Below are 15,044 nucleotides of genomic sequence, written 5' to 3' on the forward strand. Positions count from 1 at the left end.
CTTTCACGATTTCCTCTCTCAAACTAAAATTGGTTTTCTACTTTTCTCTTAAAGTGTGTATAACATTCTGATGTGTGTTGTTTGTGCATAAGTGTTAAGGCCAGGTAACATGTCCTCTTAATTTATCTATTTTGGTGCTTCATATATAATAGATAGGCATCAAATGCTTGTTAAATTGAACAAAACTGAGTTTGTGCTAAAAGACAGGTAAAAGATTAGTCACATATGGTATGAAGATAGCAGAATCAATGCCCTACATTAATTTCAAACTTCCATGGCTAAATAAATGAGTGCATCAGGATGTGCATAGAACATACTAATTATATACAGTAATAGTAATAAGATGGCCTCTAGGTTTATCCTTGCCTTTAGCAAATCAGAGGAAGGTATTTGCCTGTACTGGACATCTCTGACATTTCTACAAATTTAATTTGATTTCTTTGTGAAATACAATTTGGGGTAGAAATTGAGAGACGAAAATGCTATAACCTGCAAAGGAGATTTTGTGTTTTTCTTATAAACTGCAATAGCATTTCCCTACAATGTTCTCAGTTTCAATACCGTAGATAGGAATATAGGCCAAACCACATTACACTGAAGTTCATCTGGTACTTTTGGACACTAAAGTCCAATGGGAAGGTCCAAAGATAAATCCCATTTGTGTAAAAACCTATCCTATAATTATTTGCTTTTTTTGTAGGGTTGACTTTTAAATGTGACTAAAAATGCCTTCAAGTATTCCTGCTTTTTGAACATGTCCTTATTTCTCTTCACTTAAGCCAAATTAAATGTTCCTCTGAGTTCCTTCCATAATGTTCTTTTATGTGCATGACTGAAGCTGAGGCCTACTCCATCTCCCAGGTTGGAAAGTAACCTAGAGATGGGTCGGCAGCCAGCAAAGGGAAAAATCTTTACAGGTGCCTATAAGACCATCTCCATGACAAAAGCTTGTTGTTACAAGTTAATGACTTAGACTTGGAAATATGTAAAGAAAAAACTGCAAAAGAAACAAAAAATAGTGTCACCTGACAGCGAGGAAGAGGCTAAAGATGTAAGCAGGAATAAAAGAGGAGCTAAATGATTAGAGATTTACCAAAAATTTAGTTGTGGACCATGCCCCTTACAAATCAGCAAGTAGTTTGGATTCTGCCTGCAGAACTAGCCTCTGAGTGGTTCATGTCCTGAGTTAGATTTAGGGAACTGGGAAACCGAACTCTTTCAGTGCAGAAAAAGAAAAGTGAGGTAATGCCTACCACTTGAAAGATAGTCTGAGGATAGGCTTTGAAGAGTTTTTCCAGTGGAGGGTTCTCCAAATGGAGCAAAGGGAACGCATCAAAAAGTCTAGCTGGATTCCTTTGCTCTTAACTACTCTCCTATTCCAGAAACCAGAGATGATTGCTGGATAGCAGGGATCACAGTAAAACATGTAGTGGAATTTGTTCCATACCTGAAGTGGCTGAATCAGTTCTCGTGCTCCTGTAACAATAAACAGCAGATTTCAAAAATTTGCCAGAGTAACCACAAATATTTAGACAAGAATTACTAGGTATGAGATAACCGGTCATTCTCTAAATGCTTTGCAGATAGTAATGAAACATGTTTAGCAAGCCTAGGCTATTACTGATTATAATACATATTAGAGTCAAATTACCTAAATTTCTTAACATGAAGGCTATACAAACTGTAAAAGCCATAGAAGCGAATCGTATGTAATAACGTGTTTTTATTGTGTCTATCCCCAGCCACTCAGTGAGGCTGCCGGCATCACCAACCCTGCTGCCTCCCTGCCCTTCCGTGGGGTCAAGACTGAGAGAAGCTGCTCACGGGAAATAAGTTCAGTCATGTTGGAAATGCAGGATCTCATAGAGACCTGGGGGTAAATTCTGGATGGACCTGGGGGTAAATTCACCATCCCTATGGCCTTGCTGGGGGTGACAAGGCTTGGGAATCTTGCAGGCAAGGAACACATCTTATTTACATTTATTAAAATTTCTTATGGTTTACTGGATAAGCAGGAGATGAGCAGTCAGTTTTCAGACTATTTCACTTTCAGAAATGTCTTTGGATAAAGAAGCTTATTTTCCATACTCTTGATCATGTAAAATTAATAACAATAATTAAAAGGCTTATTTTCTTAACCTCATTGGAAATATTGGAAATATTGCTGTTTAAGTAAAACAAAGGGTTTGGGAAGAATAACCACTCTTAGATATTATCTTTCCAGATAAATGTGCAAAGATATAATTATGATCTAGTTTAAGGGTCTGGCAAATACACCCAGTTCAAGATCTACAATGGATCTTTTAGGAAGTAAAGGTTAAAATAGTAATTTTCTGAAGAGTTTGCAAATAAATACTCATATAGCCTTTATTGAATAGACTGGTGATTTAAATGAAGGTTAAGCTTAATGCTAAAAGTTTTCAGGAGGCTAAGAAATATCAAGTCAATGTACCTTAAAAAAAATAGGTGCAAATTAAAATAAAGGCTGGATAGAGTCGTGGCAGAACTATTATCAAGGTATGAGAAGGAATATAAATGCTTTGTAAAGTAAATCCTTCATTTCTAAAGGACCTAACAGGACAGTATAAAAATAAAGGCTGGATAGAGTCGTGGCAGAACTATTATCAAGGTATGAGAAGAAATATAAATGCTTTGTAAAGTAAATCCTTCATTTCTAAAGGACCTAACAGGACAGTATAAAAAGTTTTAGTCTCTGTAGTCTTTCACTCATCTAGATTTTAAATGCTGAAATTACATTTTAAAAACTAGTGAATCTGAGGGCAGAATATTCAACAAGGTCATTGTTTAATTTTTTTTTTTCAGTATTCCAAAGTACGCTGAAATCTATGAAATATCACTGAAATACATGGTCTTAGAGAAGAAAAATAATATAAAGAACTTATTTGTCAACCTCACAGTCCTGACTAAATCTTATAAATGTCCCTGGAATAAAGCATCGGTGATCTGTTTTTAGAATATTACATCTTTCATTCATAATTAATATTGCCAAATTAGTTAGTAATTATGTTCTTGATGTAAATATGCAATAAAAAGGAATCATGCTTGATTAAATTGGGCTTAAGAGGATTACTTAGAACAAAAATTTATTTTGTTTTTCTTCATCTGTTTATTTTTACCCAGTAGAGCCAGCAGATAAATGGCATAGGAGGCTGAGGAAGAGGAGGGGCAGGGCCTTGAAGAATTCGAGATTTGCTAATTTTCAAGATTTTTCAAATATCTTTAAAATTCTATGATTTCTGCTCTTTATATAGGGGTTCATTTTCTCATCATTTCTAACTAATAGTGACCATAATAGTGAGACTAACAAAATTTATCATCTGCAGAGCAGTTTTCATCCTAAAAATTTAAGTTGTCCTCATAATTTTTAATATTTTAAAAAGCAATTAAGAGCTAGTCTAATGCTGAGGGGATTTTTAAGGTGATAAAACTATTCTGTATGAAAATGTAATGGTGGATATATGTTATTATGTATCTGTCAAAACCCATATAACTGTACAACACAAGGAGTGAACATTAATGTAAACTTTGAACTATTGCTAATAATAATGTATGAATACTGGTTCGTTGGTTGTAACAAGCGTACCGCATAAAAGACATTAATAGGGGAAATTGTGGAGGGAGGGAGGTGAGGTGGCAGTGGGATGGGTGTATGGCGCTCTAGGTAGCATCTGCTCAATTATTCTGTAAATCTAAAACTGTACTAAAAAATAAAGTTTATTAATTATTTATAAAAAGTTATCTTAAAGGCATTCATAGCTAAACTACTTCCTACTGTCCAGCTGCGGCTGCCAAAAAAAAAAAAAATCTAATGGTTCATCTAATGGTTCAGGGCATTCATTATGTGCAAAAGAACAAGGAAAGAAGATGCTGAAATGATCTAAACAGGTAACCTTGTGAGATTTTGATTTGTGGTGTTTCTGAAGTGTTAGGCAAGGGGTTGGGGCATTGGATTCGAGACAAAAGAATGAAGTGAAACAGAAGGAAGATATCCAAGTGAGCAGACCCGCTCAATTATTATATAGGAGAAATTACTAAATTGGATGGATTCATTTTATGTTGGTTAGTTTTTTTTTTTTTTTTTAGAAATCTTAGGCTTCTCTCTCCCTTTGGTGGATCCTTTTTCCCCATAGGTCAGCTTTTCCACTACCATCATTGTATAGTACTAATGATTCTCAAGTTGGCATCCTGCTATTGATTTATTGTTTTAAAAGCTTTTATTATTTTCTTTGGAATATCAAGCACAGCATTCCTTAGAGTCTTTTATAGCTGTTCTTATGTTTGTTTGCACCTGACTTGCCATACGTGGTGGATTTTCTTGTTTTGTTCCCTTGGCCAATTGTACCATTAAAAAATGCCATAGCCCTCTGCTCACCCACAATGACCTCTTTTGCTTGCCAGTTAGCCATACAGGGCTTTTGTTTGAGCACCTGGGTTTCTTGATCCTTGGCACACATTTTGCCTGGGCTTCTAATAAGGTGTTTTAAACAGTCTCCAGGCTTCTGGTAGATTATTTGCTTTTTTTTTTTTTTTTTTTTCCCCCCCCCCCCTTTTTTTTTTTTTTTTTTAGTCTTTGTTTTTCTTTCTCTTAAATGTCACACTTACCAGTAGCCCTCCTGGTCATTGTTTAGTTCCACCGAAATTACTCAGTAGATCCAGTGTTCTGGGGGAAATGAATCTATTTCAGCTACTTATATGCCCTCAATAGGAAGCAGGAAAAATTCTTTTGGTGATAACAGCAATTCCCATGTTGCACCATATTTTCTTTTTTCGTTTTTGTGCTGCTGGTCATATAGGAAAGATTCCTGGAAGAAGGCTCCCTTGAGTTTGAGCTGATAGCTCTTCCTATTGCTATAAAGAGGAATCCTTGTTTTGACTCTGGGGCCTCAGGAGAAGCCCTGATGAGAGAGGAAGCCTTGGTAAACCCCATTTTGTACATGGGACTGGCTTCTTCTCATAAAGCAATGGTCCTCAAACTTGAATGTGCATTAAAATCACTTGGAGGTCTATTAACACACAGAATGCTATGCCTGATCCCCAGAGTTTACAATTCAGTAAGATGGGGCAGGGCCAGAGAATTTACATCTCTAACCCGTTCCCTTGGTGCTGCTGCTGCTTGTGGTCCAGCGGCCACACTGTGAACCGCTGGTATAGGGACTCTAAATAGCAAATGATGTTTTACTTGAGCAGACAATCAAGATCCAACACCTTGAATGCTTGGCACTTGGATCTAGAGACTCTGGATTCGTATGTGAGAAATGCAGTGCCCAAGAGTTACAGCAAACATTATTGTGATTTCAACTTTGTGGCTCTTCTAAGGTTCACTCATGTTCCTTTGCTTCCCTTGACCCCCACTTTGCTAGGAAAGAAAATCAAAAAGAAAGTCAGCTTTGAGTAATTAATCCTCAGTTGATTGAGATATTTTTGAGTTATATGTATAAAAATATGTATACTTTTTTTTTGGCAGCTGGCCAGTAAGATATATTTTTTGACAGAATAGCCAACTTTTTTTGTTTGTTTGTTCTAGCCAACTTTCTTTAATCTATACTTGGCAACAATAATGATCATTATATACCTTTGTCACTCTCCTTCTCAGAGCTTTACAAGATACTGGCTGTGTGTCCTGTTTCTATTCCACCACACTCCTTTAGGGAATCCCCCAGAGCACACTTATACTTAACTTTAGCATGCATTCCATCATCCATTTTAGCAGTAGGTCTCCCCAGTAATTAAAATTACATAGTATGAAACATGAAAGGAGAATGTCTAAAGACTATCCAGGACAAATGGCTTAAAGTTTGTTTTTGAGAAATTTCCAGGTACAGACTCTACAACCTACAGAAGCTGGTTCTGTTGTGTATCAATATCTAATCAATAATGTGTATTTATTTTTATTTGTTTTCTAATTGGTTGATTTCTGCTATATTACTTTAGAATAATTTTTCCTTTAGTTAAAATAATTTTTACTTTAAATCCACTTTTTAAATTTAGACTTCTGTGGACTTCCTCATACATTGGAATTTGGTCATTGTCACCTATTAGCATTCTCCTATCACTTCATTTTTTTTTTTTACTGCACTATAAATATATAATCAATTTTGTGCTTTTTTTCTTCCAGTTCTTCTCTAGATCAGTTTATTGGGTAGGATAGTAGAAAGATTTCTTCAGAGATCCTTTTACTGCACTATAAATATATAATCAATTTTGTGCTTTTTTTCCTCCAGTTCTTCTCTAGATCAGTTTATTGGGTAGGATAGTAGAAAGATTTCTTCAGAGATCCTGTATGGTATAGAACCATTTCTGTACTGTATTGTATTCAATGTGAGTCAAATCTACATTACATTTTTTGTTTAGTCTAATCTAGACTCCAAACCGATCTTCCTTCCTCCCTATATTTTATCTGTACTGTATATTCTTTTGGGGGGGAACAATTACTATGTACCTGGCATTGTAAGGCTTTTAATATCAGCTATTTAATCCCTACAACAGCTCTACTTGGTATTATTCCTATTTTACAAAAGAGGAAACTGAGTCCTGAAGGAGGTGAGTAACTTGCTCAGGGTCACAGAGCTAGAAAGATAGAGGAGCCAGGATTTGAACCCAGAGATCTGATTGCAAAGCTCATTCTCTAGCTGCTATGTTTAACTGTCTCCCAACTAATGCCTTCTAGCATCAGTTTGCTTTTAAAATTATATTTGTAATTGATTGTATAATAAAAGTTTTTTTAAAAAATCTATTAATAACTACAACAAATATCAATTCCCTTAATCACCATCTATGCCCAAACTGTGGTTTCTTCGCATCCTGTTAGTAGACATAAAATACCATTGTATATAAAATTTTTGGAATTTTACTTTTCTAGCTCATAATTCCTTATTAGTCATGTAGCCCTTTTCATTAAAATCCTGCCTAATAGGGATCTGCTGTTTCAGTAGATTAACATGCTGTTTCCTGGTGAGCCACTCTCCCACCAGCGGTCCTTTGGATTACTTACAGGTTTTAACTATGAAACACTATGTTCTTATTGTTATTTTCCCCTTTGAATTATTTCTTTGACATTTGTTCCCCTAAGTCAAGGGGTTTAATCATTTGTAGTGCGAATCGCCAAATCACTCTGCAGAAAGCTCCCTACCATTTCCAGTGACACTGTGACTGTTACTGACATGCATTGAAAAGCCAACTGGTATTTACTTGTGTTTCTTGAAATATTCGTGAGGTTCATCCCTCTTCAATTATTTGTCCTCTGTAGTAAATTTTCTATTCATGTTCTTAAATCATTTGTTAATTGCATCCTTTAAAAATTCCCATCAATTGCTTATCTATAGAGGTGATCGTCTTCTTTTTCTATTTGGTTTTGTTATGCATTTATATATGTATGTATGTATTCAAAATGATTTATTTGGCAGACATTTGTAATTTTTATGAAATTGGTTGGCTTGGAACTCTATATCCCCAGAGCTCCATATTTCCTTGGGTCTCTGCTCAAATGTCCCTTTCTCAGAGAGGCTGCCCTTGACCACCTGAATAAAATATCCCTCAGCTCTCCTTAAATCACTATTTTCTCTCTCTCTTTTTTTCTCTTTTTGAGTTTTCATCACAGCACATTCCAGCTGGCATAATATTTTTTATTTGTTTATTATCTATCTCCTTCACTGCAATAAAACCCTTCATGAGATAGGGACTTGATTATTTTCACCGCCATCTCCCCCGTGCCTAGCACATAGGAGGTGCTCAATAAATGTTAGCGTGAATGAATAAAACTTTGCCATTGAAAATTGCATTTGTTGCTTCAGTGAACAAGAAAAGATCTTCTGTCATGAAGCAATGATACCATTCAATTTTCTTTTAGCTTATTTTAGTTAGTTTTAAAATAATTTACTCTTTTCCCATCTGAAATATTTTTTGTGGTACAGCATAAATCTATAAACATTTTCTAGAATTTTGCTTTTTCCATGTTTGTTTTGAATTCATAACAGTTGAATCTATTTTTGTATCTTTATTTCTATATTCTAAACTTTGCACTGCTAGTTCTGATGGCCATTTAATTATAACATGCTTTAAGATTTTATAAGACCAAGTCCCCTGTAGACATTTTCCACCCCAATAGTTTCCTTGAGATTCTTACCCTTATGTTTTCCACATATTTTTACAATTTTATAATTATTGTGAGATATCCTACTGAGAGGTTAATTGGTATTGTATTAAATATATAAATCAATTTAGGAGATCTTGTCATCTTTGCTGTCTTAAATCTACTGGTTCAGAAGGAGAGAGCCAATTTTTTCTTAAATTGTCCCTTATTTCTGCCATTAAAGTTTTCTAATTCCATTTATTTTTATTTATTTATTTATTTATTTATTTTTTGTGTGTGTGTCCGGCAACGGATTGCAACCCTCAGTGTCGCACCCGTACCGGACCGGGACCGGCAACNATTTATTGTGTGTGTGTCCGGCAACGGATTGCAACCCTCAGTGTCCCACCCGTACCAGACCGGGACCGGCAATGGGATCGCAACCCTCGGTGTTGCGCCTGCACCTCGCTCAGCCAGTGAGCGGGAACCGGTCTGTATGTGGGATCCGAACCCTCGGCGGGAGCGCCGCTGCGCTCTCAAGCGGCGCACTGTGCAGTGCGCCACCGGGCCGGCCCCATCTAATTCCATTTATATAGGTCTCATCACTCTCACTAAATATTTGATTTTTGTTGTTGCTGCTATTTAAAAAATACATTCTCTTTTTTCAATATATTTTTGATTTGTTAATTAAACAAAATTGTTTTTACGAGTTTATCTTATAATCTGTAACCTTCCTAAACTTGTTTACAAACTAGTATTTTGTTGATTTTCAAATTTTCTAAATATGAATTTCCATTTGCAAAATGATTTTAAAATTTTTTAAAAATTTCTTTTTCCTATTATAATTGCTATTATCTCTCTTTTTTTTTTTTTGTCTTTTTCCGTGTCCGGCAATGGATCGCAACCCTCAGTGTCGCCCCCGTACCGGACCGGGACCGGCAACGGGATCGCAACCCTCGGTGTCGCTCCTGCGCCTCGCTCAGCCAGTGAGCGGGAACCGGTCTGTATGTGGGATCCAAACCCTCGGGCGGGAGCACCGCCGCGCTTCCCAAGCGGCGCACTATCCAGTGCGCCACCGGGCCGGCCCCGTAATTGCTATTATCTCTTAAATTATATTACATAGAAATGTTAATGGGGACACTTAATTTGTTCTAAGTTTTAAATAGAACTCTTCAAGAATTTTTCCATTAAAAATAAAGTTGGCTCTGGTTTGGAGCAAATATTTTTGTTGTACTAAAGGAAAACTTACTATTATGTGTATCTTTTCTGTGATCAAGAATATCAAAATTTATCAAACATGTTTAAAGTATAATGATTTTTCTGCTCTTCCATATTTATGTAATGATTAGTATTCAGTTTCCTTAATTTTATATTAAGCTTGTTATATTTTGCCTGCTAAGATTCTAAGAATTTAGCATTTTTTGTCACAAGGGGGATTAACATAGAATTTTCATTCTTGTGGTGTCTTTGTTCAGCTTTACAGTGCAAATTATTTGCTTCATAAAATTAAGAAAAGAAATTCTATACTTTTATATTTAAAAGAAAACATTACAAGAAATAGAGATGACTCTTAGAGTATCTGAAAAACTATCCAGTAAAATTCAGAACTATGTTTTTTCTTTAGTGGAAGCTCTTTGATAAACTTTTTCTATTTCTTCAAGTTTCTGATTGTGCTAGTTTTACCTTTGCATTTTTGTTAAAGTTATTTATTTATGTTAGGGTTTCCAAGTTATTAAAGCAAGTTGTATATAATCTTTCTCACAGCATTTTATTATTTTTCTATTAGTTGATGCCACATCTTTTAAGTTTCCAATTTTACCCTTTCAATAAAATAGATGTCCAAATGTTTTGCCAGTTTTATTGTTCTTTTTGAAGAATCAACCAAGCTCTTCTTAGCACTTCAAGTTATTAAAAAATTTTCTACTTAATTTCATTTTGTAGAATAATTTTTCCTGTTTTTCCCTGTTTCTTTTATATATTTAAAGGAAATGTAGCCATAATTTATTACAGTCCTCATTTCCATTCTTACTAATAGAGCATTTGGATCTGGTTTCTTTCTAGATGTTACCCCAGAATCGTCAGATTAACGTTTCTTTATAGCACTAGCATGCTCCCTCACATTCAGCTTACAATCAAGCTTGCAGTAAAACTACTGAAATCATGAAAATAGGTTTTTTTTAGATTTTAAACTTATTATTTTGAAGTATATGAGGTACTTCAAAAAGTTCGTGGAAAAATGGAATTAAAAGGTAAAACAAATCTTTCCACGAACTTTTTGAAGACCCTTTGTAAAGAAATATAAGGGATTTATAGGGGAAATGCAAAGAAGAAAATGTAGAGAAGTATAAAGATGAAAGAAAAAAAAAAAAAAGTACCCATAACCACTCTAGAAATCGGCGCCCCCCAGTCCACAATGTGAACACTGTGATTCTGTTATATTTTCTGAAGCACACACTATTGTCACCAGGCAGACAACCCAAAATGCCAGTTGAGTGCGGAAGTTGCAGGAAGTTGGTGTGAAAATAATAATTAGCCAAGGTCGAACCAAATGTGGATGGTTCAGAGTTGATTACATCGTCACTCAATCACCGTGTCTGTCTCTGAGAATCTTCAGTGACAAATGCCTGAGTTACAGGGACTTTAAAGCACATACCTATTTACATTACATCACGTCCTAGAATCCCCTTCGGCATTTTCCTGCCTCACATACCTGGATTCTACAGCCTGGAGTGCCTTGTTTTTAAAATCAGTCATCTCATCTTGAGAGGTTTTATCAGCCATCTGCTTGGATACGTTTGCCTCATCTTCTAAAGAAGTCAAGGTAGTTTGAAAATATCTATTGTCTTCGAAAGTTAGTGCTATGTTTGAGATGGTGACGTGTTTTGAGGATTCTTTGAACTCATTATTACTTTTTGTATTTCGTAGACACCCAGGCTTCAGAATGTTTTTAATTTTTTCCTTTAAAAAGAACAAACATCAGAAATCAGGTAACAGAAGAGCATCATACAGACATAGATTGTTTAGGAAGCAGTATCTAATAGAGTCATTGTTTCATTCATTTTTACTGAGCACCCACTGGTGCACGGGCGCGATGGCAAGGGAGTGAGGCTTGGTGTTGCACAGCTCTTGGGAGCAGGCAGTGTGGGAACCAGGGCCTGCCTCTGTAGCTACACATAGCACACTCAAAAACTCATGTTGTCATGTACACCAGTGTCACCTGACCCAAGACAATTAGTTCTTAAATATAGTACTTGCTCTGTGAACTGTCGGAGCAAGACAGGTTTTCTAGAAATGCCTTGCCACCTATTTCCCAGTCTGAGGTTACCCTTAATTAAGAGCATCTACTAAGTGATAAGGGTTGGGGGTTCATAATAATACTAAAGAGGTTTTTTTTTTTGTCTTTCTTTTGGCAACTGGCTGGTATTGTTTGTCTTTCTTTTGGCAACTGGCTGGTACAGGGATGGAACCCTGGACCTTAGTGTCATGAGCACCACGCTCTAACCAGCGGAGCTAACAAGCCAGCCCCAGGAGTTTCTTTTACAAAAGACGTAGAGCCTGCACCTAAAATGTAGTATGCTAAAATCTCTCCCCTTCTCCTAATTTCCTGATTTCTGTTAATGTTCCACTTCCCCTAGTTGCTCACTGACTACCCCGGAATCCCTCACGCTGGCCTCAGAGCAAGGGGTCACTGCGCCCTGAAGCCTGGCGCTCTCGTGGCCCTCACATCCACACCTTCTTCCCAACTCCCAACCGCATCCATCGCCTCTAGTACATTCCTTTGAAAATAATGCAATAATCTTCTTCCTTAAAGATAAAACCTCATTTCCCCCCTGACAATGAAAGTAATACATATTTATTTTAGAATATTTGCAATATCCTATAAGAAATAAAGTGGAAGGCAGAAAATTACCGCTTGAGTGATGCCACAGCCCAGAAACAACTCCTCCTATGGGGCATTTCATTCTGATCTTTGTCCATTTATTTATTTTGTCTATGTCTGCTTTGAGATCATATTGAAGTTCTGCCTCCTACCTTTTCACTTATTTTATTATAAGCATTTTCCTCCTGTCATTATAAATTGTGTAAAGCTACTTGAATATTTCCTAATTAAGAATTAATTGCCTTTATTGGAGAAAACAAAGAATTCAGAAAAGTGCAAATAAGACATAAATTGTCTATAATCCCACAATCTAGAGATAAATTATTACTATTCACGATATAGATTTTTTCTTTTTTCCCCCTGTGTGTTAAATGAATTTTTACATAATAGAGATCATATTCTTCATTTTTTATTCATAAACATTTTTCCAAGCCAAGAAATGCTCTTCAGCAATTTCAATAGCTACAGAGTAGTAATCATTTAACAAATGTTTACTGAATGCCTATAATCTTGCCAGATACTCTAGTAGCTCCTCAACAAGATAAATGTGACACCTGTTCTTCGTGTATTTAAATTGGTTTAGCCATTCTTCAGTGCTGGGTGTTTAGGTTGTTTCCAGGCTTTTATTATTTCACTATTATAAATATGGTACAGGTATAATATGACTAACATCTTTATAGCTAAATTCTCTTTCCTATTTGTCATTAATTCCTTAAGAAAGATTCCTAGAAGTGGAATCACCGAATCAATGGGTATAAACATTTTTAAGGGTTTTGATTTATAATCATTTCAAGAAAGTTTATAGCAATTCTCATCCCTACTATGAATCTCTATGAATACCTATTTGATCACACCTTTACTAACATTGACTGTTTTTATTCTTTTAATTAAAACTTACACAGGTTAAATTTTTTCCTAAGTTCTCATTTCTTTGATTACTAGTGAGGATAAACTTTTTCTACTAGATTCATGAGCAGCTTCTTCTGTGAAATGTCTATCCTTGCCCTTTGCCATTTTCTATTGAGAACATAGTGGAAGTTTTATAGCAAGCGTCTTCAAACTCATTTCTTTACCTACAATTCATCTTGCCATGAGGTTAATCTTTTAAAAACACAGCTCCTTCATTTCCTTACACAGAAGCCTTTGGTTGCTAAGGTTTGCCCAAAGAGTGAAGTCCCCGCTTCTTAATTTGACACTCAAGGTTTGCAAGTAACTTTTCGATCCTATATTCTAACATTGTCCACATGTAGTATGCTCCAGCCCAACAGAACTAACAATTCTCGGACATGGTTCTGTGTTTTTCCACTTTCTGGCCTTTTCTAAAGCCACTCATTTCTTTGTTTTTTATTTTCCTATTTCCACCCTCAACTTTACCTACTGAGATTTCATCCCATCCTTCAAGGTACGGGGTACTTCTATATGCAGGCGTACTTCGTTTTATTGTGCTTGACAAACACTGTGTTTTTTCCAAATTGAAGTTTTATGGCAACCCTGCATCGAGCCAAGTCTATAGGTGCCATTTTTCCAACAGTATGTGCTCACTTCATGTCTGTGTGTCACATTTTGGTAATTCTTGCAATATTTCAAACTTTTTCATTATTATTATTATTACTTTTCATTATTATTGTATCTGTTATGGTGACCTTTGATGTTACTATTGTAATTGCTGTGGGACCCCATAAACCATGCCCATATAAGATGGTGAACTTAATTGATAAATGTTATACTTGTCCCAACTGCTCCATGACCAGTCATATTGCCTGAGACACAACGATATTGAAATTAGGCCAATTAACAACCCCACAATGCCTTCTCAGTGTTCAAGTGAGAGGAAGAGTCACTCCCATTAAACCAAAAGTTAGAAATGATTAAGCTTGGTGAGGAAGGCATGTTGAAAGCTGAAACAGGCTGAAAGTTATGCCTCTTGTGCCAAATAGTTAGCCAAGCTGTGAATGCAAAGGAAAAGTTCTTAAAGGAAATTAAAAGTGCTGCTCCATTGAACGCACGAATGATAAGAAAGCAAAACAGCCTTGTTGCTGAGATGCAGAAAATTTTAGTGGTCTGGATAGATGATCAAACCAGCCACAGCATTCCCTTAAGCCAAAGTCTAACCCAGAGCAAGGCCCTAACTCTCTCTAATTCTATGAAGGCTGAGAGAGACGAGGAAGCTGCAGAAGAAAAGTTTGAAGGTAGCAGAGGTTGGTTCATGAGGTTTAAGGTAAGAAGTCGTCTCCATAACATCAAAGTGCCATGTGAAGTAGCAAGTGCTGATGTAGAAGCTGCAGCAAGTTATCTAGAAGATGTAGCTAAGATCATTGATGCTAGCAGAGGTTGGTTCATGAGGTTTAAGGTAAGAAGTTGTCTCCATAACATCAAAGTGCCATGTGAAACAGCAAGTGCTGATGTAGAAGCTGCAGCAAGTTATCTAGAAGATGTAGCTAAGATCATTGATGAATGTGGCTACCCTAAACAACACATTTTCAATGTAGATGAAACTGCCTTCTATTGGAAGAAGATGCCATCCAGTACTTTCATAGTTAGAGAAGTCAATTCTGGGCTTCAAAGTGTCAAAGGACAGGCTGATTCTCTTATAAGGGGCTAATGCAGCAGATGACTTAAAGTTGAAGCCAATGCTCACTTACCATTCTGAAAATTCTAAGGCCCTTAAGAAAGTATGCTAAATCTATTCTGCCTGGGCTCTATAAATGGAACAACAAAGCCTAGGTGACAGCACATCTGTTTAAAGCATGGTTTACTGATTATTTAAAGCCCGCTGTTGAATCTACTGCTCAGAAAAGATTCCTTTCAAAATATTACTGCTCACTGACAATGCACCTGATCACCCAAGAGCTCTGATGGAGGTGTACAGAGAGATTAATGTTGTCTTCATGCCTGCTAACACAAGATCCATTCTGCAGTCCATGGATCAAGGAGTCATTTTGACTTTAAAGTTTTATTAAGAAATGCATTTCAGGGCCGGCCCGGTGGCGCACTGCTACAGTGCGCCACTTGGGAGTGCGGCGGCGCTCCCGCCGGGGGGTTGGGTCCCACATACAGACCGGGCGCGCTCTGGCT

At 36.4% G+C, this 15,044-nt stretch overlaps 1 protein-coding gene across 1 annotated transcript in view; it reads right to left on the bottom strand.

Annotated features, from left to right (window-relative positions):
* Positions 1 to 1,412: 1,412 nt before the first annotated feature.
* FAM71D (family with sequence similarity 71, member D) overlaps positions 1,413 to 15,044 on the bottom strand; it is a 22,093-nt gene continuing 8,461 nt past the window's right edge. Inside the window, exons 6-7 of the mRNA XM_008576316.1 lie at positions 10,800 to 11,047; positions 1,413 to 1,476 (exon numbers count right to left, since the gene is read on the bottom strand). Coding sequence (XP_008574538.1) covers positions 1,413 to 1,476; positions 10,800 to 11,047 — 312 coding nt within the window. The remainder of the gene's footprint in view (positions 1,477 to 10,799; positions 11,048 to 15,044) is intronic.

Source organism: Galeopterus variegatus, unplaced genomic scaffold, assembly GCF_000696425.1.
Source record: "Galeopterus variegatus unplaced genomic scaffold, G_variegatus-3.0.2 Scaffold1325, whole genome shotgun sequence".
Classification (NCBI taxonomy): Eukaryota; Metazoa; Chordata; class Mammalia; order Dermoptera; family Cynocephalidae; genus Galeopterus; species Galeopterus variegatus.